Raw genomic sequence first — 27,404 nt, forward strand, 5'->3', positions numbered from 1 at the left:
CCATGAAACTGTTGGCTCTATAATTTCCATTAGAGGACACATCTTCTTCCTTTGTATTTTTGTAGTATGTCTGTGTGCCTATGTGTATGTATGATGTGTATAAGCTACTGGACACCTTAATTTCCTTCTGGATAAATCTCTATCTCTATCTATCAAAGAATCTTTGACTATAAAATTGATATTCCCGTTCCTTTCTGCAGACTTACTTCACTTTTAAGTCTCCACCTACCATGTAGTGCATAATGCACCTTGGAAGTTTTTTGACAAAACCCCAAAAATGTCAGGCACTCGAAAAAAGTATAACTGCTTACAGAATAACCTTGCGTGACGGTTTGGCTCTTTGTGCTGGTTTTTTGAGTGTGTGTGTGTGTGTGTGTGGGGGTCCCTGCTATCATGGCTCCATTTATAGCCCTTGTAAATGGGCCTTCTTCCTGTTTTGCAATGATTACTGGGGAGGAGGTCCAAAACTCCAACGATAAACCAAGAAAAAATAATCAAGTCCATTTCAAAGTAAACGCAAGAGAGGGAGAATCCAAAACCACATAATGATGACTGGTCAAGAGAAGCAATTTTGATAGAATTTGTTCTTGAGTTCAGTTCTGTCCCCCGTTCTTGCCAATTGTTTGGTTTCACATTTGTATTAGAGATCTAGTTTAAACCAGGAAAATATTGTATTACTGAGCTCCTGGGATGTAACACATCCGTTATATCTGACAGAAGCACCACAGGTTCAAATCTTGTGTGGCTTACTAATGCTTTCTTGGCTAATGTTAATAGGAGCAGTACATTTACAGTTCTGCTACCATATCCATAGCATCAGCGATTCAACCCCAACTGCAGCCCTAGTCTGAGCATTAAAAATTCTTAGCCACAGCTTCAACCAGCACAGCCAGGCAGAGCATCTGCAGCCGTGCTGTAAACTGTCAGGGTTTTGCCTTTTTAAAATGAGAAATGAGCAATAAATGCATAATGTAAAGTGTTACATGATGTCTCCTTTCTGTAGTATATGCAACAATTGCAAGGGAACGCAAAACTTAATGCGAGGTAATGCAAAAGTTATTGTTGGTGAACACTAAAGTTATTGCAAGGGAATGCAAAAGTAGTTCCGAAAAAAACCATCCCACCTTCATCCTTTTGGGGCTCCCACACATACTGTGAGTACACAAGTTTTGTTGTGTTTTTTTTTTTTTTGACAACATTGCTGTTGTAAACTTATCATTGCTGTTTTAAGAATGCAGTTGCATGCTTTTCTTGTTTTGTATCCATGCAAGCGTCATGGCTCTATTTATGGCAATGTCTGTCGTACAGTTGGTCACCACAACCACATGACATTTTGTCGTGGTCCCCAGACAATGTATGCTGAAGACTTTGGTGAACTGATGTATCCTCTAGCACCACTATTAGTTTGACTTTTGTGATTTTGAGTAAAATGTCTCTGGAATTATTTAATGGACTGCCATGATCATTTAACTTTTCATCTAGCGCCATCATCAGGAAAATGATACAACAAACTTTGGTTTCTTAATACTTTGCTTTAATGACTGGAAACAAATCCAATGTTACACAATGTTGCTTTAACTCCAATTCTGACAGTTTGTTCCCAAATGAAACATCCATGATTGAGACATGTCACTTGTAGTCTTTCAAAATAACTACTACTTTTCTTATCTACAGTAACATATGGAATTTTGTTATTTATTTTACATTGACAGTAAACTCTGATATATTGCATGTGGCACATCCCATCAGTCTCAAGTTGCCTTAAATAGCTCTGCTGGGGATTCTGCAGGCCAGCACAGGGAGAGTGAAAATCATACATACAAACCTGTTGATCATGTGCTGTTCTGGCTTTTTAGACACACTAGCTTGTTTGCACTGGGTGCTGTCCAAGATAAAATGAGAGGAAGTTAATGCTAGCACACACACTGGACGATAACTGCAGGAGCTGACTGTGCTGAAGCCAAACCTTTGTTGCAGTTTTTTTTTCTCATGGAATTCAAAGACTTGTTTGAAGTTCTTGTTGGGGGATGTCGACTCATCTGGCAATTTACATCATGACCCTCAGTCTTAAAATGTCATATTTAAGAAATCTGTACAAATCTGTACTTTTCCATGTTTGATAGCCTATAGTGGCTGGTTTATGCAAGATCATGTGAGGGCATTTGGTGATTAACACATCTTTTAAAGCTTAATAATTCAATAAAATGATTAGTAATTATTAAGAGAAGTTATTGCACATTTATTATTCAGTTCATACAGTTCAGCATGTATGACACATTAACGTAACTTAGAAATTGCATGAGTTACACATTATATTTGCCCTCAAAAATTGAGATGATTGTTTACATAGGTTTATAATTGATTGCAAATATTACACATATAATAAATTAATGTAAATGCACCTCCGTAACACACTGAACTGACAAACACAGTTTTGTTTACACGCTTCTTTGTGCTTCACTACCTTTTTTAAAGCACTGCCTTGTGACAGCATTGCTCTGTAGCACTACTAGTAGTCAACATCTCTACGGGGCACCTTCAAGTTAGATGTATTGTGCCGTACCTGGGGTCCGTTCCAGAAAGCAGCTTTAGTGAAAACTCTGAGTTTGTTAACCCTGAGATGAGGGAAACTCTGGGTTTTCTGTTTCAGAAAGAGAGGGAACTTAACCTCAGACTCAGTTACCAGAGTCTGTGAACTTAACCTGGTCAGGAGCAGGTTTTCTTAAAGAAACTCCTCCCATGACACAGAGCGCTTTCATTTCCTCATTCATTCATTCATTCATTCATTCAGTCTGTATCAGGCACATTTTAGTGCAGTTTGTTATCTGCATGAATAAAAACAGTGTTGGTTTATTAACTGTGTTAGGCAGACTATAAATCGTTTTTACGTTCCGTACATGGCATTTCCTTTTGTCGAGGATCCCGTTGATGAAGAAGCTGTATTACTCCACAGGGAGTTAAATCAGACGCGTCGGGAGATAATGTTCAGGCCCCGACTATAGATGTATTTTTATTTCCAGATAACTATCTATTTGAGCGGTATCGTTTTTCTTCCCAGTCTATCAGTTATGTATCCTACATAACCTTATCAGTCCTCATATCACTAACGTCACCCATCGTGGACATGCTCTACATCCCAGCAGATTCTCTGTGTCGCATTATGTTTTTTTGCAAACGGCAGTTTTCTTAATAACATTGGTGATGCGGAGCATTTTAGTAAAGCCGCTGTACAGAGCCATCAGAAAAGTGTGCCTTGCTCTGAAACGTGTTTTAAACGTTTGTGTTGAGTTCCCTGGACACAAACCAGTAAGAGACATTAAAAAGAAAAATGATTGTAAATCATAATTCTGTTAATGATCATGGTGCTACAACCTCAGAATGGGATTAGTAGTAATTTACTTTTTCGCCCGCAGGATTGCACCTAAATGAAATTATAGGTGTAGCCTACTACCGTTCCAGTTTTCACCAGTAATATTATAGGTTACCTGTGATTAAATATGAAATGAATAGGCTACACTATATTAGAGCTTACGCATTGACACGAGCAGCAATTTTCAGCAGCCGCTGTGTTGCTTTTTTAACTAAATACATGTTCAAACTCGCTGTTTGTGTGTATGAGTATTTCCGCCGACCAGTTTGTTTGTGGTTGTTACCATGGTGACTCATAGTATCATGGCTCCATTCATGCTGCCTTTTTATTGTGGTGGTGCACGCGCGTGAACATACTCTGAGTTGATTGAACCAACTCATATCAGCTGTTCTGGAACCAAAAACTCTTTGTTTCCCATCTCAGGGTAAATCAACTCAGACATCAGGGTTAGACTCAGTTTGTCAAACCTCCTTCCTGGGGGAGGCCTACAGGCCCCATATGTACGAAAAGACAAGACTGTTGTAAACTGGGTTGATTTTTCCTCACACTGCCTATTAAAAAATGCCAACGGTTACTTCTGTAAGCAGGATAGTGCCCTGAATACCAGCGCAGCCTTTATTGTGGCTGAATAAAAATAACTACTGTACAGATTCACTCACAAGAATGTAATTAACTTACAAAAAATCTAAAGTGTAAAAAAGAACTCTGTGTGACTAAGCTCTTCCAAAGACTGTGTTAATGTTCACATACTCCACGGAAAGATGGTAGGGCCTGGTGATTGAGCAAACAAGAACAATTGGACTGCTGGAAGGGTCACTCAAATCAACCATTTGTAGGGTGGTAGGAAATGGGAGCAAATCCTTTTAAAATCCTTTAAAATAAATTAACAGAGGCGTGCTTTCTAAAATCAGCCCATTTTGATTTCCACATTCAATTTGATTCTTTCAAATGTGCCCTAATCAGATTCTGAGAGTGCATTTCTGTCACAATCCTTTCACATTAGAGTAATTGTAATGGCATAAAAACAATTGCAGCTTTGTCTTCCAAGTCATAATGCCATGTGTAAATGTTTGACTTCATCTATGGAACCTGATTCCTCCATGAGAAAGAACTTCGACCCACCCACTGTGCAAATAAGTCTCATAACGATATTAAACCAACATTGCTTCGATTATTAACAGAGATAAAAATGCATTCCTATGCTGTGGCTGTAACATTACACATTAGAAGACCTCCCAATGTTTTTTGCTACAGGACATGAATGTCAGTATTATTAAAGAGGTGTCACTTGATAGTTAATTGCACTGATGTCATGCCTCACTGTAACATAGGATCCATGACATGTGACTGGGGATTTAAGCCCAACTGGCCTCTGCATAACCTCATGATCACTGCACACTTGAATACTGTCCATGCTATTAAATGCCCAAATAAATGAGTCATTTCTTCCAAAACCAATTGATTGATAAGCCCTTTCCCAACATCAATGCAAACCAATAGCAGTCATGTATTTCTTAGCACTATCAATGAAGCCAAGGGGGGCAAAGCACATAGCCAAACCCTTTGAAGTAAAGTCAAGGAAGGCGGAGAGGAGGCCCTGCCTTTCTTCATCCTGGTTAACTAGACATGTGATTAGCATTGCTGTCTGCTACTTAGTTTGCCCTGCAGTCAGCCTGGTCTGCCGTCAGAGGATAAACTGCCTGCATACTACTCTGTCACCCCCTAAGGTATGTTATATTTACATACAGTGATCTCCTTTGTGATGTTAAAAGAGAGAAAAATGATGTCAATGCCTACACATGTTGGTATCTTAGAAGTTCATTTTAATCCTGTTGTTGCTTTTTTGAGATTTGTGCTACTTAAACTGTCAGTGTGTGACAGTGGGCTCATTCCATATTGGGCCAGAACCATGTTTGAAAGTGTTCCAACTTATTAGAAACACAATTGATGTATTAAGTCAAACACCAAATAGCTTTTGACAACTTTCTTAAATCTACTAAAACGGTTTAAATATGCTTTTACTGTTCTTTTAGTTGGTTAAAATTATTCCAGGTTTGTGTCTCCCCACACCTGTTATCAAGCAGAACCTTCCTTTTGCCAACAAGGAGTTCTTCAGTGTGCACCTGTTGAGTTGTGTGCATCAACGGGTCATTTAATACAGAAAATCCTTTGTAGAGAATGCTATACAATTAAGATTTATTTAGCTAAGGTGTAAAGACGTAACTACCATAAGGATTATTCATTATTATTATATAATGAAATAATACAATTGTAAAGTGCATGTTTTCGTAATGTCCCCTTAATACAACAGAGTAAGATACCAAGCTACTCACACGCTCTAAGCAAATACAAATAAAGCATTTGTATACTGCTTGGGTTTTCAAGGGTAAATATTTAAAGGTGGGAAAGTTGTAAGCACTATTTTATATAGTTTTATGAGTACAGTGTTTTACTCAGATTGTTCCATTTAGATGTGACCTGTTTCTCATGTTTGCATGCTTGTTTTTACCATTACTGCCCAATTGCATGAGCATAAATTAGATTAGGCTACCCAGGCGTTTGAGACTTTTTTACATGGCCTCTGGTAAACAAGACAATTATGTGATGTTCCTGAGCATTCCTCTGCTGATTATGTGAGAGAGCTTAAGTGTAATTTAGTGGTATTAGTTGTGTGAGGAGACACTATGTGTGTGTACATGTGTGCACCACTCTTTCAGCTTGAGTGGAGTCACATCATCCTCTGAAACTGAGGCATTATGAAGCTGGACCATGTGAACTAATTTGGCCAGGCTTCATTTAACAGAGACTTGATTAAAATATCTCAGCAATGTGATGGTTGAACTGTGCCAAACCTTCCCAGATCACAGGACAGATGCATGTGGCACAGAGGTTTTAAGCACCTAATCTAAACCAGTGCTTCAAATAACTGACCCGTGATCAATATTATTATTCTGGGCAGATCTGTTTGGCGAAAACAGCAGCCTAAAAGACTGACAGCAGTTTTCTCAAATGTAAGGTTTAGGCATTGGCTCATGACTAGTCTCGCAATGCCTGACCTTCCTCCACAGCGCTCGGTAGGAGGGTCTGGCTAGTCCACACAGCATTCCGGGATGGGAGAAAAACATGCTGTGGTTTATTGGCATTTCTTCAAATCAATCACGATGGTATTGGGCAGCGCTAAGCCCTGGACGCAATGATGGTGCCTCTGCCAAAAATCCTCGGGAAGGAACTTGTTTTGGTGGAACGTGTACGTTCAAAAGTTGTTCTAGTCGTGCAACAGAAAACTCAGATTGGACAGATAGTCTAGCTAGCTGTCTGGATTTACCCTGCAGAGATCTGAGGAGCAGTTAACCATAGTCCTCAAACATCCACCGGAGTTTAGACTGCCAACATAAAAAAGACGTAAGGTGACGGACATCCGGCCGAAAAGAGTGACATCTGGCGGAATTTCCAGCGGCACCGGAGCAATCCCGAAAGTGGAACGTCGTGGGTATATAGTAGCTCATGACTGACCAGCCTGATCTCAGAGAAATTACATGAAATGACTGCAACCTCAAATTAGGTGCCGGCACCACAGAAACAATGTCGATGATTTGTCGTTCCTGAACACATGAAAGTTTGCGTAGGGAGGAGGTCGTAACGTACTTAACATACATACATAATTTAACATACATACTTATTTACGCAAACATGATCTTTTCCTAAACCTACCCAAGTAGTTTTGTTGCTGAAACCTAAATTGTTTCTGTGGTGCCGACACATAATTTTGGTTATGTGGTAAAATTACGTGTCAATCACTTCCAAAAACAATGCCAATGGAACGTCAATTAGGATCCTTTGTCGTGATGGACACACAAATTCCCTGGCTCAACACGGCCCTGTCTCAACGTCTGTCGAAGCTCGTAACGTACTTAACTTACGTACGTCACTTAAGTTGCGTAACAAACATACTTCTTTACCCAAACCATGATCTTTTCCTAAACCTACCCAAGTAGGTTTGTTTCCGAAACCTAAATAGTTACCATGGCGCTTGAGCTTCAGAATGACTTGCATTTCATACAGACAGTAATGAAAGGTACACTGTATAAGTAAATACACTGTCCCCACCAAATAAAGACAGCATGGGCCCATTAATAAGCAATGGGTGTAAACAGGGCCTTCTTTTCACTGTAAGCATTTGATTGGGTGTTGGTAAATTGTCTTTCTGCAATGGTGAAGAGGCAGTGAAACATATTAGTTCAGAAAGCTGTGTATGAAATTCATTCTCTAAGCCCCCACTGATGAGTTCAGGGACATTCACATGCAAACGTGCAGATAAACTATTTCCAACCTTTTGTCACACAGCCTTGTACCGTGAGCATGACATGACTTTCCCTGACCAACTGATTAACACTCATGGCAAGTTGTGAACTTCAGCACCTAATGCTGCGTAGAATGGTTGGCAGTGCATCACTGATCGATTATTTTTTTTTGGGGGGGGGGAGTAATGCAAGTGACCTCATTTTAAGTTTGTAGTGTTTTCACAGCAGTTCATCTCAAATATAAGCATTCAAGTGAACTCTATTAATGCTGACTAATACCTTGCAAACAACCTACTGTATTTTTATTATTATCCATATGTAGCCCAGCACAAGACAGCCTGCCAGCTCACGGGCGTCAAACTCCAAATCATGCCTGGCACCACAACAGGCAAGAAGCTGGATCTCTCCAAGCTCACGGACGAGGAGGCCAAGCATGTCTGGGAAGTCGTCCAGCGAGATTTCGACCTGAGGAAGAAGGAGGAGGACAGACTTGGGTATGTTAAAAAGATCCCATGACTCTCAGCGATCCCACAGAAGCCAACCTTTTGATGCTTGTGGCTTCAGGATTAGCCTCACTATGGATTCCCTTCACAGTATAGGGGTTGGAATTTATAAAACGCTAGTAATGAATCATCATATTTTGCTTAAAATTGTCTATAGCCTACATTTAAATCCATATGTTTTTGTCCATTACTGAGTTTAAACTCTGTCCCTATTATCCAAAACAAACAGTTAATCCTACTATATTATATATCGTATATTTCAGCTGTTCTTTTACATCGTATACTTCAGACTCGTGTGTAGTGCAGTATTTCCCTCTGTAACTAGTATGTAACTAAATATTTTGTAGCCATTGGGGCTTTGCCAGTTTAGATATGTCTAAATTCTGCTCCTTTAATCACTCTTTCTGTGGATTCAGGATTATAAATAAAAGATTAGTATGCTTTTTTTCAGAAGTCAAAATATGTATACAGTGTCCTCCAAATGGTAGCATGCTGATTGCAAACAGCCTGTTAAACATGACCTGCTACACAGCATGGAAACATGCCAATAAATGCATGATTGCATCCCAGCGTTACCATTTAGTTTAAAGCTGTGCCAATATGTACAGCCTCACAGAGTGGCTACCATGGCTGTAGACTTGTTTAAGTATTTAACAGTTTTGAGGTTAATAAATTACCCATCAACGCCTCCTCACCAGTGGGTCATCTTAGCTCACCTTGCTGCAGCAATGTAGGAATGTACTCCAGGACCTTATGATATTTACTGTTGGGTGTGGTTACAGACAACAAAGCACACTTCAGCTTAAAACCTTTAACCAGAGAGGATAGTGTGCACTTTTACTTTTACTAAAGCTGAGCAAGAATGGGAGAGTGGGCAGAAAGAGGTTGGGGCCGATCCCTCCCACCCGGCATGAAATTGCGAATCCTAGGAAGGCGACAGAAGTTTTTGCCCGGACCAAGAGCAACTCATTTCATTGGTTGTACTTCTTCTTTCTATCTTTTCTCTTCTTTTGCGAGGATGAAGATCCTGCTAAAACTCCTTTCGCGAAGCAAATTGACTTCCAGAAGTGCATGTTCTCCTGTCCCTGCTTCCTGTCACTTTTCTGACTACTGGCTGTGTAGGCACAAAGTCATCTTGAATCAAAAAGTAAAACATAACAACCTACTAACTTACTTCAATATCCTATAGGATACATAGGCTCTTCATCCTCGCGAAAGAAGTTTCAGCGGGATCTAGGATTAGTATGTCACAGTAGGCTGCCGTTAAAAAAAAGAAGAAGCAGTTGGGACGACCAATAAAAATAGTTGGGGGTTCTGTCAACCCAAAACATTCTGTCGCCATCCTAGGATTGCAAATTCACACCCCGGACACACACTGGCAGGAGGCTGCGGTCCATTAGGACCAAAACCTCACGCTACAAAGGTGTCTTCCCGACTGCAGCAGGCCTCATCAACAAGGCCTCGGACCCCCACTGACAGACTCTTGACCCCCGCCACCCACAGTCACTACATGTCACATTAACACACATCCTTGACTATTAACCCTGGCCATTGCACACATATTATATGCCAACACGGTCTCACAGCAGTTCGTGAAATGGTCACGTTATTTTTATTCTATTGATTTGTGTACACGGACACGTTTATGTTGTTTTTTTCGTGGTGGTCAGCACATAATGGGAAGCATCTATACGGAGTTTGGCTTTAAGAAAAGAAGAACGGGGAAAGGACACGTCACACGCCGGGACACGATCCGCAGTCTCTGGGGGACACGGGACAACAACGGGACGGTTGGCTTTAGGAAAAGAAGACCGGGGAAAGGACATGTCACACGTAGGACACGATCCCCGGTCTCCTGGGTGAAAGTCCTGTGTTGTTTGACCCATCCTCCATCCCAACCACCCTCCCTACGCAGATTTTTGGCCTTTCATACTACTCGCTACCGTAGTCGTGCTGTGATCACAAAAGATGCTTCCCATTGAAATACATTAGTTTAAAAAACGTGCTGACCACCATGACAAAAAAAACTCCTAAACGTGTCCATGTACACGAATCAATAGATTAAATAACGTGACCATTTCACGAACTGCCGTGAGACTGGGTTGTATATGCTGGGAACATTTGAACATCCCCTGATCAATGTTTTTGCACAAACTGCACAAACCATACATCTTCTTTTCCTTTTTAAAACTGTTATATTGCACATATTTGTTATAGTGTCTTTTTACATACTTTTTATTGTAATATATCTATTCTGTATTTACATTCTTGACTGTAGCATTACTTTGCTTTATTGTTTATTCCCTTTTCGACATGTTTATTGTTCATTGTATGGACCTTATACATCAAGGCAAAGTCCTTGCAAGTGCAAACTTACTTGCCAATAAATCTGATTCTGGTATGTAATTATGGCTACCGTTAGCTATAATAGCCATAATAGCCATAATAATAGGTCATTATAGCCGAAAGCTGTAGAAAAAAAAAACCCTGAGTGCATCGAATTGAGCAGTGGTGTGTTGTATTGCTTATGAAGTCAGCATTTGTAAAAGAAAGAATTTGTGATTTCTTAGTTCAAAGGTTAGGTCAAGTTGAGTCAAAAAGCTCACTTGAATGGAAACCCTGTCCAGTATTTGTTTCATATGATGGTTCATTGCACTGTATGTCATCATATTATCATGTCAGCCTAAAAAAGACGGGGCACTCACATTTCACGGTGAGCCAGTGATCACGTCTTGTCTTCAAAACCTGTAATGCTAGATCATTGGTTTTCTCCAGGATTTTTTAGAGAGAGGAAAAGGCTGACCTTATTAGATTTCAATTGTATAACTGAGTGGAAATACTCTACTCCTGAAGGCTGGACTAACTCTGTTGAGCTGTACTTCTCCAACAGACGATTCAGTCATTTGCTCCTGACTCACTGAGCTACTGCTCACATGTCTTCTTGGCAATAGTGACTGATGGATGGTTAAGATATCAGGCTGTTGGAGGAAGACGCTGAGAGGGGATTTCCTCCCATGCTTGGATGTGGGATGACCTCTCCGCAGCAGTAGCAGCAGAAGTCCTCTAGTATAGTAAGGGTAGTCCACAAAATGTAGAAGATGTTCAGTGGCACATTGTTAAAGCAAGATTTACACCTGCTATGTATCTCTAATTTGTCCTTCTTTGCATGATACGTTTATACACAGATTTTTGTTTACAATTCACTGAAACTTGCAATCAGGACATGATTAACCAATTACAAGACCCTGAGGTACATTTGAGCTGTGTGGCTATTAATAGGCTTGTTCGAAATGAGCCAGGCCTGCGCAGAATCGATCGCCGCCCCAATTCATGCCGGTTAGATTCATGTGCGGCTTGCTCTGACGTCATGCACACATGGGCAACAATAACCTCACGAGATCAAGGCGGCCGCAGTTTTTAAAGCCAGGCGACGCAGTTGCTTTCCACCGACTGCAAGACCCAGGGCATGATGGGAATCGCCTGGCTCTCACCTGATCTAACAGCTGATTCAGAATTGACTCAACACTGATGTTTATTTAAACTTTTAATTGTTGTTGAATTGGAGAGATTTTGAGTGTTTGAGTATTTGTCTGATTTGAAGGTTTATTCTGTTAACGCCGCGTGGCTGATGGTAACGTTTAGTCGTCAGAGAGACTAAGGGCCCTATTTTAACGATCTAAGCGCATGGCGTGAAGAGCCTGGCGCAGGTGCGTTTAGGGCGTGTCCAAATCCACTTTTGCTAGTTTGACGGTGGAAAAAAGGGTCCGTGCGCCGGGCGCATGGTTCAAAAGGGTTGTACTTAGTGTCTTCATTAATCATAGGTGTGTTTTGGGCGTAACATGCAATAAACTAATCAGAGAGCCATCTCCCATTCCCTTTAAAAGCCAGGCGCATTTGGACCTTGGCGCATTGCTATTATGATGCTGGATTTGCACAGTAATATTTTTATTTGTAATCTTCTGCATGTGTGTGTGCTGCTGCGCGTCCCTGTGTGTGTAACAAGCATAGTGTGCATGCTGTGCACGAGCCTAGGCACACTTTACTAATTTGCTGTTAAAATAACAATGAAATTTAGACCAGGTTTTTGTTGGTCAACGGCGCGATCACTTCCCGCTGCCTCAAGATAGCAATACGCCCAGAATTCACCTGAACACACCTCCCTGTAAGACCAGCCATGGGCGCACATATGGGCACAGGTGCATTTGCTATTTAAACAACGTGGACGCTGGACGGGAAATTGACACTTGCGTCGGGCTTTGCGCTGCGCTGGGTGCAAGATGGGGCCCATTATCCGTTCAGATTACAGATCATCTACAGTCTGTTGTATATTAACATCAGCAATATATTGCCTGCAGAACATTTTACAGGCTACTCTGCCATAAACAAACATAAACTATTGGAGAGTAGTTTCTCACACACACACACACACACACACACACACACAGGTTACACATGGCAGCTGCATTGCCTGGAAAGCCTGGAATACCTGCCCACGTTTGCTGACTTGTTCAGAAATAGGCACCACATAAGCATTATATAAACTGGAATAATTAAGGTAATAACACAGGGCTCCTATACTAGACATGTCAAATTTTATAATAACGCAGGAACCATTAAAAAAAGCCCTTCTCCTTTCAGTATAGGTTGCCTGAACACACACACACACACACACACACACACACACAGAGTGACAGTGAGCCACTTCTTGATTTCAGAAGATTTCCTGTAGTAGTTCAATTCCTTTTTCCATACTCTCAAAAAAAGGACCTTCCAAGAACCTTCTTGTGTCGATCTTGCGTTTCCTAAAGTAGAAAGGATGGACAGAGTCAGTCTTTGCTTATAAAGACCAGCTTTTTATTTCAATGTGAATTTTCATGCATGCCGTTTACCACTCCAGAGGCTAGCAAAGGAGTTGGCGTTTTCTGTATAGGTCCATGCAGGTTTGTCCCTGTTTGTGAGCTTCAGGACAACACTGTCCCTCTTCAATTTCAACAACTTTAACCTGCCAAGGTTTTTCTTTTAGCTATTTGTTTTCCATTCAAAGGAGCCACTGTTTGCTGCTTGGACAACTGTTGTTTTCATCCAGGGCCTCTGCAGTCTATAAATAGGTACAGATCTTCATGTGGTTTACATATAAAACTGTCATGCCTAAATCTTGTAAAACCACATGGGATTATAGAATGAAATAGTTTATTTTGGCAATGATTATGACTTTGTTTTTGCTAACCAAGTCCACCTAAATAACGGTGCATAACAGAAGTGTTATATTTTTATTGTTAAGTGTGTTTTAATGTGTGTGTTTTTTTATTTTTTATTATAATTCTTAGTTTGTGTCAAACGAAGAATTGCTTTTTGTTTAAGGTTTTACAAATCCTCACATGATTTCAAGTGAAGCAAAAAGACCATCTTTGACCTCAACTACATACCTCTTAAGTTTAGAGACTGCATCTTTTACAGCTGTGATGCTATTGCGGTGACAAAATATGTCCACAGACAGACTAGAAATATAAACATCTAGCAAAATTGTGAAATGTACCTTTAAAACATACCTTGTTGCCTAGATATAAGAGAAGCAATGTCATTAGACAGCGCCCCGTTTTACTACAATTAGTTAGAGGACGCACCTGTTACAGGCGGATGCATGTTGCTAAGCCTTTGTTTACTTTGCCTCAAGTATCACTGTTGGTTACGTGTGGCCTCAGTTGTGTGTTCATGTATTATAAAATTAACTGCCCCTTTTTCAGGACACTGTATTTTAAAGATATTTTTGTAAAAATCTAAAGAACTTTAGAGATCTTCATTGTAAAGGGTTTAAACAATGTTTTCCATGCTTGTTCAATGAACCATAAACAATTAATGAACATGCACCTGTTGAACGGTCAAAAAGACAGTAACAGCTTGAGGGCGGGAGGCAATTAAGGTCACAGTTAAAAGAAAATTAGGAAAGTAAAGAGACCTTTCTACTGACTCTGAAAAACACCAAAAGAAAGACGCCCAGGGTCCCTGCTAATCTGCGTGAACGTGCCTTAGGCACGGTGCAAGGAGGCATGAGGACAGCAGATGTGGCCAGGGCAATACATTGCAATGTCCCTTCTGTGAGACGCCTAAGACAGCGCTACAGGGAGACAGGAAGCACAGCTGATTGTCCTCGCAGTGGCAGACGTGTAACAACACCTGCATAGGATCAGTACATCCGAATATCACACCTGCGGGACAGGTACAGGATGACAAAAACAACCTCAAGAATTGGCCAGTCTGGCATATGGATGTATGCAAATATTTGCATATGTTAAGTTTGCTTAAAATATAAAAGCAGTTGAAAGTGACGGGACGTTTCTTTCTTCCTTTGAGTATAGTAGCCGTACAACTGGGCTTTTTGTCTACACATTAACTATGTCAACTTAAAAAGTGATATGTCGGTGTTGTTTTTACAGCATGTTGACCCCAAATGACTTTCACTTCCTGCACAGAGATTCATTTTGAAACTATGTACCAGCTAATGTACAGCTGCTGGGTCTTTTCTCTGGGAAGCTGTGTGTGTGTGTGTGTGTGTGTGTGTGTGTGTGTGTGTGTGTGTGTGTGTGTGTGTGTGTGTGTGTGTGTGTGTGTGTGTGTGTGTGTGTGTGTGTTTGTTTGTTCGTTCCCAGGGGGGGGGGTACTGTTGATTCACCAGACAGGAAGCTATTAAAACAGTCCAAACACTGCAGCTGCCAATCAAAATGAGTGACATCACAGTGAGGTGTAAGGTGAGGCATTGCATTACACCTCAGTATGTCACAAACAAACCGAAAGGTAGCCAGGATGTGTCCGCTGCCAGACCTTTCTGCAGTGTGTAACAAGTTAATTTGCACTAGAGAGGATTTGATTTGTGTGGACGGCATAGTGAGAAGATCACCATGTATGGGAACACTCAGTTCCTTTGGTCTTCATAGCTGTCTGTGTCTAAGTGAACGTCTGGCTGCCGCACCCGGATTCCTCAGCTCTGTCGGTTAAGCATTAACTCTGCAGTAGCTGCTTTTAATCAAATACTGAGCAAAAGGGAGGATTCTGAAGACAAACCGAAGTGTGTTAATTGGTAAAACTGCTTAGAAAATGTACATATTCACGTATCCTTTTATTAATGTAAAGCCTCTTCATGACTTTTCAGCATGAAAGACGAGGAGAAAGAGAAAGCAATCTAATTTATTACAAAAGTGTTACATTGCAGTTATTTCTGAGTGCTAAAACACACACACACACACACACACACACACACACACACCTCTTTAGTCTAGGCACTGTGTCCTAAATTCCTTTATCCAGAACATGTTACTGTGAATCCATTTTACTTGTTAAAAGGTGACCTATTATGCTTTTCCTTATTTTCTGTCATATATATTGTAACGTCCCTCAATAAGCAGCCGGTGAGACGTTATAGCCAGTTTACTGTCGGTTTTATTACTGACTTGAATACAGGTTACTGTGGGCCGTAACCAACGCCAAAACAAAGAAACACCTGAGTGAAATACACGTTACCTCACATTACTCGCACACCCCGCTAGCCTCCTCTTCCACCTCCCTTCACTTCCTCTAGGACATCACAACAGCCACCCCCCCCACCTTAGCTCTCAGCCAACTACAGGTGTACAATCTCCCGCGGCTCACTCTCATAGGAAGATGACATGTAGAGAGGGTTCACAGCATCTAACTCACGTTTACTTCACTGACAGGCGGAAATCTCAGTGTTTAACTCAACATCTCTAATCTGGCCCCAACTACTGTGTATAAACCGTGATACTCTTAACATTTTAACATTAACATGAAGATATTAACCTGGAGAATTAACACAGTCCGTTACAATATTGTTACAATGACGGATGTTTATATTGAATTCTCTATATGGTCATCTGCTCCAGGCATTGCCACTGCAGTCTTTCCATACACTGCTACATGTAGCTACATGCTAACGTAAGGAAACCTGCAATCGTTGTTGCAGATGTTGTTCATTTCCCCCAGTTTCGGATCAAATTCCTGCTGGAATATGTTCAGTTGTGTAGTTTGTAGTAGTAGTACTTTTTTATTTGTGATTTTTCACAGTACAATGTGCAGCTTTATACTCCGTCAGCCTAAACTCAGTACAGAGACAGCGAGAGCACAGATGCGAAAGACTCTGGAACGTTGACCAATCAGAGCACAAAGCAACGGCCACCTAACAACAAGATGTTAGCAATATTTTCACAGCTTGACAAGAATTATTAGCACTCACTGGAAATAATACAAAACTTTCAGCCACATCTCGATCAAAACCCCCCAAAAAATAATCTTGCCGCTCATTACATCAATCATAAAGTGCTGACAAACCCTGAAGAGGGCACCACTCCCACTCACAGACTCCCATTGCACTTGGCTTTGATATTTGACCATGCCAGCCATGTATCTGTGCTTGGAAGACTTGTACGTTGCCTGCAGCACATCTATTTGATATTGGGATTTGATGTTTCAGAGGAGGGCAGATTTTACAGATATTACTTTTAAATCACATCGCTAATGGCCAGCAGCTCTCTCTGCAAAAGGTTATGGGATTCTTACAAAGTATCCAATAAAGCCTGATGATCTGGGCTATAATTTAAAAAGCATGGTCTAAAAAGAGCTTTAATAAACAATAAGCATCCTCTCATCCTCGGTGGCTGTTGTCCCAGATTCCACCTACGCTGTGCGACATTTGGGATTTGTTATCTGAGTTTTTCCTCTCCACTACCGTCAGCATCTCTCGGCACTGAGTCAGTCCATAAGTGTGTGACATTTGGGATTTGTTATCTGAATTTTTCCTCTCCACTATTATAATTATAAACTGAAGACAATTATCTAGCCCATTTTTTACTCATTCCTAAAGACATTGCTAAAAAGAAATGAGAGTGAGAACACTCCAAGTTTAGTTTAGTTTATTATATGATCCAGGGTCTTAAGCACAGCTACTGTAATGGGGTCCAAGAGAAAGAACATGACTGTTCTGCTATTTCTCCTCCACTCAACTCAGATTGTGGCTACAAGAATGAAACTAAATAGATGTTTTTGCTAACTGTAATATAATTACTTACAATGAACATGTTCCTGAAATACTTAACCCTTGTGTTGTCTTCCTGTTGACCATGAAGTTGTTGTCCTTCCGGGTCAAAATTGAGTTTTTATCGCTTTGACACGTTGAAAAACGTTTTTCTCATTTATTTTAACGCTTATTTATGTCAAAGTTTTGTCAGGACATTGTTTTGATACCATTTAAACATTTTTCAATTGCTATAAAATTGAATAAAACACCCAAAACGCAATGAAAGTAATCATTCATTTTACCTGCGAAGAATGTTGAATGGCTTTCCATACAACGTACACCCATGCATCCATGTTACTTTTGGGCAATTTTGTTGAAATGACCTATATTTTTTTATATAAAATTGTTTTGAAAACAGGTCAAATTTGACCAGAGGACAACAAAAGGGTTAAAAGACGGCTGTAAAGTGCGTTACTAAATATCTCTTTACAACTCATCATTAGTTAGAACTCGAGCAAAATCTCGTCTACCAACAAACAACCACTGCGATCAGGGCGATCCGTCTGTTTTTTTCCGTATATAATATGATGCTTCAAAAGACCATTACCCTTTGCAGTTTGAGTTATGCAACTTACCCTGATGCACCGGAACAAAGGTATAGTCACTCAACCAGTAGAGTGAAACCAAATGACAGAAATAGGTCTATACTGTAGATGGATACATAAACGGGCGACATTAATGTAAACATATAGATACATACTCTAGGTTAGTATATTGAGTATATAAATAAACATTCTAACACATCCATGTCCCTCAGAAGGAAAATAAACATAGTTTAGTCAAACGTTTTGCTTATTATGAATGCTTCAGCAGTTAATATCTGATCCTAATGAAACTTTTCCTATTTCTACTATAACTAAATGTTCCTGGAGAAGCGTTGCAGTTTTTTCTCCCTTTACCGACTTTTCCCGTGTAACAAGGCTGACATGATGTTTACACAAAGTTGCCAAAGTGAAGCCACCCGTGTGCTGACAACCATCCCTTCACTCATAATTGTCAGCCAGCATTCTGACTCATAAAATCTGTATAATGAAATGTTATATGGTTAGGTTTTTTTAGCTGTAAAAACAAATTGAGTAATACGTTTGAAATGTATCTTCAAATGTATTCAGCTCAACAGTTATTAGTTCAACATTTTTGGGAAATGTGCCTATTGGCTTTGTTTCTGAGAGTGAGATGAGTAGTGTAGACTATGGGTAGCTTAGCTTAGCATAAATACTGGAGTCAGGGGGAAACAGCTAGCCTGGCTCCAGCCAAAGTTGAAAAAATACACATACTGAATCTGTCTTATTAATGTACATAAACATAAACATAAGGAGGAGATACGTGTCGGAACTATTTCTTGGCAACAGTTTATCCATCTGCTCAGTATTTCTGTGTGGCCTCTTCAGTTATAGTGCTGGTTGCCAGATAAAGTAAGCACAAGTTTTGGTTTTGGTCTTCGTGCAGGCATGATGATACCAAATGTGGCTGAATTTAACTATGAACAGTGTGTAAACCTTGTTTCAAGCCAGTCCCAACTATTTAGTGCTTATTTCTGCAGCCAAATAGGAGGAGCAGTGTCAGTGTTTCAGAGTCACAGCCATATTAGTTAGCAGTAAGCAGTTAGCAGTAGAACGGCAGTAATTAACCCCGCTTTAATGTCACTTTAAAAAACTCTTTTCTGTGATGCTGTATGAAGCCCTTATTGTGGACCAAACAGTCAATAAACACAGGTTTAAAGTTCCAAAAGTTAGATTAATTTTCGCAAAACAAAGCTTCAACAAAACAAATGAAGGCTTAAGAGTTCTAGGGCCATTAAAAGAGGTCAACGAAACATAACTCTACTGGGAAATAAGGCCAACAAAACCAAAATGTTAACTTAACAGACCTTCTAAAACGAGACATGAGGGACACATATAGTGCGTTCCATTTGTACTCGGAAGTTGGATTTTCCGAGGTCAAAGTCGGAAACGCCCCCCTGACCTCGGATTTCCGAGCTCGGAACTTAGACAACCTCCGAGTACCCCTAGAGCCCGAGCCCGAACCGGCCAATGTTTTACGCCGGCCTGGCCCTTGATCAAGCATTTGTGTTTTTTTAATCATTACTTTATTAGCCTTATTCGGTGGGGAGCAAGCTATGCCTCTCCAGCTTCTCCCGTAGCTCTGGGTGTATGTCCTGCACTGACTTGAGTGTGAGGTAAACTGTGCTACATCGCGTCTCCCCCCCCTCTGCAGCACTGTTGTCAGACAGTGCGTTAGCATGCAGACCGTGGTGAAGGACAGTACTATTAGGTGATCGAGACAAGAAAGTCTCCTATATGGTTCCAGGGCTTTGATTATGTTGCTGCATTGATCTGTTATCCACACTATTCAGCTGAGGGAGATAGGGTCGAGGTTTTTTTTTTTTACGTTTCTTTATTCAGATCCATTTGCAGAGAATAAACAAACAGCGCAGTTTACATGCTTCGTCCTTGTTGCATTACCGGTATTTATTAAGATCATTCGAAACAGATTTCTGTAGTTCAAACAAATCGGAATTGTAGTTGAAAACGTCAGTTGAGAACGGCCCACGTATTACTTTTTTTTTTTTAAAGTTTAAATCGGGCTCGGGCTCGTAATTCCAGTTAATGTGTCGGGCCAGGCTCGGACACAATGTGTACGGGCTCGGGTAGGGTCAGGCTTGATTTTTTGGGCCCGATCTAAGCTCTAAGTACCCCGAGCTCAAAATCCAACATGGATGCCCCGTGCATCAACAGTTTAGACAATTAACAACAACAATTAGCTCTTCTGTCATATTTGTCTTTCACTAAATCAGTCGTACAAACAGTGCTGTCCAAATTCTATCTGTGGACATGTTGCTACGGTGTTTATATGCACAAAAAACAGCGTAATGCGTTGTTTGCTACTGGTGTTGCTAACAATGGCTAACGTCATTCCCAGCTCCGGCTTCCGAGTTCCAAAGTAAATAGAATTATATACCAGTTGATCAAACCAATGAACACACACAGGAGAGGACTACATGGACAATAACTAAAACGCAGCAGTAAGAAACCCTGATTCCCCCCGCTGTCAGATGTCTTAGTATGGTCCAAGACTTTTAGTGCTAATTAAGCAATTGCAATTCTAAGCAAATTATTGTATTTGATGTACTATTATGTGACTGAAAATTAAAATAACCCAACATGTGGTAATGATGTGAGTGAGCAAGCAACCTTAAGCATTCAAATGTGTGGCTGTGGCCATTACAACCCTCAATTTAAATGTTGTTTTCTCATGCTTCTTCATATTGATTAACCTGTAACTCAAGTCATTTTTCTTCAAGAAATACACTCATCAAGCTGGGTCTAGACTAGTTTAATGATAGCCAGACATATTATTTTAAGAGGATGGAGGAATGGCTAGGGTGGTGGCGTTTGAAGAAATATTGGCAGGTTGGATGTCTATACTAGAAAATGGGGAAAGTACCTGAGCTTTCTGGAGGGCTCCTAAGAAGCTTTGTGCTGGAGAGAAACATGTATGATGGGCTTATGGTTTTGTCATTTATACATATGTTTATTTGGTTTATGGTTTATTGTCTAAATGTTGTTGAATGTCTTGAATATTGTAGTTACTGTGTCATCTTTTCTTGATTTGTGTCTGGGTGGGGTTGGGGGGGTGTTCATGTTGCAAATTGGATGTTTTATGTTGTTTAAAATTAAAATTGTCAATCACAAAGAAAAGAAACACACTCATCTCTTTCACTGTTTGGAGTGAACAGCTGGGTTTCTGGGTTTTCTTTAGGGAGCTAAAGACCAAGATTGAGAAAGAAGACACCAAGAGAGAGTTGTTGGGTAACCAGACCAGCCTGACTGAGTCATACTGTATTCGATGTCTCCAGCCGTTTAAGTTCCTGGTCAACAGCAAGCGTCAGTGTCTGGACTGCCAGCTCTATATCTGCAAGTCCTGCAGTCTCTACAACAAGAAGGAGCATGGCTGGGTGTGTAATCCCTGTCATATGGCCAGGTAGGAAATGACAAATTAGAAAAATGAAACCTGTAGTAATTAAAAGCGAGGCCAGAACCCTGTTACCTTCTACGGCAGCTGGATTCTCACAGATATCGTGAGAACATGTGAAAGCCCATCTTGACAGGCTTCAACCAGAGACGGTTTAGAAACGAGACGGCACAACTTTCAACTTTCCACTTTCCGTATCTGTGTAAAGTGGGTTTCACCACTGCCCCGCACCTTAGGAGACTAACGGCAGGTCCTGAGTGTTTTGATTTCAATAGGAGAAGTGAATGAATGAACACAGATTATGACCGCCCCACAGTCACCAAAGTTAATATTGGACCCATTTTTTCTCCAAGCATTCTTACGCTAAAATGTCATTTTTCAGACAGCCAAATCGGGAGAAAATTAACTTTGTTTCGAGACCTGTATCTGTCCCAGGAACAAACTCTCGCAAGATCTGACAAAACAGATATGCAGCCCTTCCTCACCCAGTCGAACGACCGCATGGGTCGATTATGCAAGCAACGCATAACGACCGACAGTTACGTTTCTTGTTAGGCGGCGACCTCTCGTGGCTGTAGTAATTATTGTGAGAGCAAACGAGGAAGTGAGGTGACAAAGTATAGGAGCGTCAACTTCCGATTAAGTGGAAGGGTGGTGGATAGGTCAAACAGACCCAGGACTTTCACTCAGGAGACCAGGGTTTGTGTCCTGTGTGAAACCATAAGTCAACTGTCATTTTGACATTAACTGAGCTATACGAACCGTTATCCATATATATATATTATACCAATGGAATTTAAGGGTTTACTGGCTTATCACTTCTGTATTAAAGAGATGCACAGCTACAGGCCTTTGTACCATAGTTTGCTCCGATGTGGTTGAGCACTGAAAAATCATTTGACTGAACTCAGCCAAAGAATATCATGCTAACGTATGCATCTCATGCCTAAACCTGCACTCACCGTAGCACTCAATAATGTCCTGCTCCTGCTTTGTGTGACAAGAGGCATTTTCAGTCCCTGGTGTTGGAATGGCTGTATTCCGTCAAATGTTTTCTATAACTATTGGTGAGTGATTTGAGTATAAAGTCATCAGTACCTATTTTGTCTCCTCCATTTCCTTGAACAGGGTCCTCAAGATCGGGACTTTGGAGTGGTACCACGAAAACGTCCGGGCTCGCTTCAAGCGCTTTGGCAGTGCCAAGGTGATGCGATCGCTCTTCAAGAGGTTGAGCGGGGAACACAGTCTCTCTCAGAATGATCTTAAAGGTGAGTTTTTAATAAGATGCCTTCGTGGGTGGTTTTCTGTGCAGAAAATAAATGTGAGGATTTGTAATGGGTTTCCCAGCATAATGCCTGCTGTGAAAAGTTAATCAGTAATTGTGCCTGGAATCTTTTAATCCTTGATCCATGAAAATGGGTATGTGGTAAATCAAAGATTAACACCACAATACTGTCACCTTTCAGCAGAGAGATTAACCCCGGCTGACTGAAGCTGCTCAGTGTTCACCTGTCAAAAACTGTAGATTATTCTGGGCAGCTGCCAAGTGGGAATGTCTGTATGAATGTGAAGCAATGTGAATCAATGGTTACAAATGTGGTGGAATGTCAGTTCTCAAGTCAAGGTTACTTTGAAGGGGCAACATTAAAGTGCTCATATAATGCTCATTTTCAGGTTCATAATTGTATTTAGAGGTTATATCAGAATAGGTTTACATGGTTTAATTTTCAGAAAACACCATATTTTTGTTGTACTGCACATTGCTGCAGCTCCTCTTTTCACCCTGTGTGTTGAGCTCTCTACAGAGTTAGACATCTCACTTCTGTTCAATCTTTGTTGGGAGTCTCACATGCGCAGTAACTAGGTAAGGACTACTAGCCAGTCAGAAGCAGAGTATGAGGGCGTGCCCTGACAGTAGCTAGGTAAGGACTACTAGCTTGTCAGTTGCAGCGCATGAGGGCATGCCACGCTAGCAGCTAGGCGAGCATTATAACATGTGTTCCAAAGTGACCACGTTTGTCTCTGAAGTAAAGGCTGGACTACAATAGAGCTGTTTGGAGCAGTTTGTTTCCTGTTCCCTTTGGGGTGGACTTTGGGCTTTTTCACTTTGTAAACCTATAACATACACAACAAGATATATATATATATATATATATATATATATATATATATATATATATATATATATATATATATATATATATATATATATATATATAACACAATAAAGGTAAGGGAAAAAGCCAAAAAGCATAATATGAGCTCTTTAACAGATTTCCATCTGTTGCCCTTATTTCTTTACAAGCCCTGTGGAGGTGCTGCAGGTCAGGAGTTGAGTCACACAGCACTGCTGGAAGTCAGCTTGAGCTTATCATGAGAAATCCCCAATAAATGAAAGGCTTCAAGGGTCTTCAACAGCTGCATGCTGAACTGTAACTGCATTAAGAATGTGTATTAGCCTGCTGAATCGCACTCAACATCCCCATGACTACTGCATCACATGTGTAGATTGGGTCAAGTTCAAGAATTCTTTAAGTGAAGCTCATAAGAGCTCCAGTGAACAACGCAATGCAGGTTTTCAAGGTGATGCAAGAATCACGGACATTTTTGGACTGAATAAAAAAAATCAAGTAAACTGAACAGACTTGACATGAGATGGCGCCGTGCCGTAATTGCTTTACATCGGACACTAAAGTAGTGCATAAATTAAACATTAAAGATCATGGCTATTCTCCAGCCAAGTGTTTTGTATACATGTATAGTGGTGCTGTGTATCTCTCCCTTATAAGACGATCCGATACGTATCTAGATACATGGGCTACGATACGGTTTATTGACGATACATTTTAATATGGAACGATCAGTTTGATTCGATGTTGACGATTCGGTGCGATTTGATCAGATACGATTCAATCTCATAGATATAGTTAATAGTCGTTTAATGTATAAAAAAAAATGTACATTACTTTCCCATTATAAATTAAAATAAGCCAAATATATAAAAGAAGCATTGCCTACCTTCAAATAAATATATATTTTGTAAAAGGGACCAGGGAATAGTAAATCTAGGACATGCTTATAATATAACTTCAACTTAATTAGCTGGCCACTTATAACCAAATGAAACTCCTTGCTGCTGTAATCTTCGAGACAGTAACTCAAACATGGGTCCACGTTACACGGCCATTGTGACCTAATCATATACATTATGTGAGGACACGAAACCTTGCAGTCGGCACGTGTTTTTTTTCTGCAAACCCAAACAAAGGCACTGATTGGCTGATCCCTGCCACCCCGAACATGAATGACCAAGTCCTTCATCACACAAATGGCGAGGCTTTTGTCTACGTCACACAAAAACATACAGCCGCCTCTTATCAATGGCATTGCAAACGTTAAATTGACTGCAAAGCTTCAGTCAACAGATTCGTAAAGCCGAATCTTCGTCCATTTAGATCGATCCAGGGGTCCGTGTATCGATGTAGTCGTATCTGTGATAATACAACCGGATATCGATTCATATCGGCGAATCTTTACACCCCTAATGTGTAGCTACATACTTGTACTTCTGAGACATTATACTTGGCCCTAACAAATATTAAAAGTACTGTAAAACTAAATATGAAAAAACTAGAACTAAACCTTTCTGAACAACTGAAACTAAACTAAAACTAGCAAACGCACTCTAAAAACTAAAACTACAATTGAATCCAAAAGTCAAAACTAAAATGAAATAAAAACTAATTCTAAACTATTACTGTATAACCTTGCTTCACACACTTCTATAACGAGCAGCCTTGAAGCTGTTCTGGCAGCTCCTGGTGGTCCCTAACACACTTAATGTTGCTGGATTTCTTTAATCTGTCAGCCACCTGTCTGAGAGCCTTCATTTTTGTGACACTGAGTCACAAGAATTAAGTTTCCTCTCTCTTTTTCAAATAGTAAGCCATCATTAACAGGCTGCCAAGTCTGTCACAGGGATTTAATCTCTTCCATCTTTCCTGTTTTTTCCGGCTCTGACGCCTCACAGCTGTGCCGAGTGCTGTCACAGACTCTGTCTCAGGGCTGGATACAGCTCAGGCCAGGCCCTCCACTGTCAGCGTTTTGTCCTAAATTGAGCAGTGTGCTTGGAAGCACAGCCTTTACCCAGAATTTACACTCTCTGGTGGGACATTATTCCCAGACATACTAATGTGGTTAAGTGTCCTGTTTATGTTTGCTGCTCATGTTTAAAGTCTAATACTGTGACAGTATGAGGCTTCATCAAAACCTGTCCGCCACTTTTTTGAAGTTGCTCACACAGCATTTCAAATATCCTCTTGCCAAACCCAGAGCATATAAAGCAAGTGCCCTTGAAGCACACTGTATATCAGCTTTAAGCATTATTGTACGCGGCAGGTCTCCAAGTGAGATCATAGCATCAGGAGATCAATGAATTATGAAGAGACAGCCGGGACTCCTGGTACTGCTTATGCTGAGTCACCCTTGGGAGAGCATACAGAACGAGTTGATTTGCTGGCTTAGCCCAGCGGGCCTTGTGATCCTCCAGTCACATGTCTCCCGTTCTGTGCCTGCAATGCCTGGATTCAGTCCTGCAGAGCTCCACCGACCAGAAGCAGATAGAGGGGCAGAGACAGAGACAGAAAGAGGGAGGGAGAGCAAAACTCTTGTTTGTCGTGTATTCACATGGAATCCAGCTCGCTGCGTGTGCACGGATGCATGCCGTAGTTATGATACACAGCCATATTATGCGTGTTAACAGATGTGTTATGTTCAACATGGTCTGCAACTCATCACATGTAGATATTCATGGATTAAGTTGAACATGTACGCTCAAACACACATTCTTTTGCTGTCTTTTTACTGTATGCTCTGTGCTGTGGTCCGCTGGGCCCCCAAAGCTCGGAGGGTGTCATCCTGTGTACAGTATCTTTGTGCACATGGGGATGTAACTCTGACGCTTACAACGGAGTCTTTTGTTCACATACACACATCGGCTGATTTCGGCTTCACCGTTTAATGGTGCTACTGCTGCTTCTGATTATAACTTTATGTGGAAAGTAAGAACTACCTGAATTATCTCAATTTGCCAAGCTGTTTATTATAGTTACTGAATGGCAAAATTGCAAACCTAACCACATTCATTTTCCTTTCAAATATAACTGAACACAACTAAGTCTTCTCTTCTTTCAATGTTTCTGTTTTCCAGAGCCTCATGAATACGACACACAGAGCATACCTGAGGTCCACAGTGAGTAGACTAAACTAAATGACTGATCTAAATCATAAGAAAAGGTCAGATATTGTTGACAGATACATTTTTGATTTTCTCTTTTCTCCTTGATTCAACAGCAATAGTTTTTTTTAGTTTTAAAAAATCTTACCCCAAGTAGCCTTATAACAAGACTAAGGGCCCTATTTTAACGATCTAAGCGCACGGCATGAAGAGCCTGGCGCAGGTGCGTTTAGGGCGTGTCCAGATCCACTTTTTCATTCAACGGTCTGCTGGCAATAGCATACTACTAGCAAAGCCAGCGACTACCTTACTGAAGGCCCTAAATCATGTTAGTTGTTTTGTTGTAATTTGATTTATTGCAAATTTGTTTGGAAATATGGATTCAACTTGAAGGTGGGTCCTTGATTCTTACCTGACTTGGTGTCGGGATACATTTGTGTTTCATCAACTTACCACAAACGGGCCAATTTGAGCCCTCACATTTTTTTCCACGGGGCCCCTTCGAGGCTTAATCCAGCCATGTGTGTGTGGTCTTCCTTTTAGATCCATTCTGGAATCACATGAATGTTTAATAACTAGTTTGCTGCCTAATTCACTAAAGACATACCTAATAAACAGAACAGAATGGAAAAACTGAAGGATACTGTAAAATAGGGTCATGTGAAATGTAGTCTCACTATTGAATATTTTCATTAGACTATTAAAGTGATCCATTTAAACCTTGCAGTTTTGAATGTCTCATACAGTGGGTACAGAGAACAGACCAAAAGGTTTTGGTTAGGCTGGCGCTAGTCTATATCCACAACGTTTCACTTTCGGGATTGCTCCGTTGCCGCTGGGACTTCCGCCGGATCACACTCCTTTTGGCCGGATGTCCGTTACCTTCCGCTTTCTTTGTGTTGGCGTTCTAAACTCTGGATTTGTGAGGACTATG

The 27,404-nt window shown here is 40.7% G+C and overlaps 1 protein-coding gene across 5 annotated transcripts in view; it reads left to right on the forward strand.

The window, feature by feature from the left end:
• mlphb (melanophilin b) overlaps positions 1-27,404 on the forward strand; it is a 65,819-nt gene that overhangs the window by 11,035 nt on the left and 27,380 nt on the right. For 3 of the 5 annotated variants that reach the window (XM_078263082.1, XM_078263084.1, XM_078263085.1), the window contains exons 1-5: positions 4,997-5,097; positions 7,994-8,165; positions 21,022-21,243; positions 22,363-22,502; positions 26,444-26,485. In XM_078263082.1, the coding sequence (XP_078119208.1) occupies positions 8,041-8,165; positions 21,022-21,243; positions 22,363-22,502; positions 26,444-26,485 (529 nt within the window). In that variant the 5' untranslated portion in view covers positions 4,997-5,097; positions 7,994-8,040. Of the gene's footprint in view, positions 1-4,996; positions 5,098-7,993; positions 8,166-21,021; positions 21,244-22,362; positions 22,503-26,443; positions 26,486-27,404 lie in introns of those variants that run through there. The other 2 variants (XM_078263083.1, XM_078263086.1) reach the window with 2 other exon arrangements.

Source organism: Sander vitreus, chromosome 11, assembly GCF_031162955.1.
Source record: "Sander vitreus isolate 19-12246 chromosome 11, sanVit1, whole genome shotgun sequence".
In the NCBI taxonomy this organism is placed as follows: domain Eukaryota; kingdom Metazoa; phylum Chordata; class Actinopteri; order Perciformes; family Percidae; genus Sander; species Sander vitreus.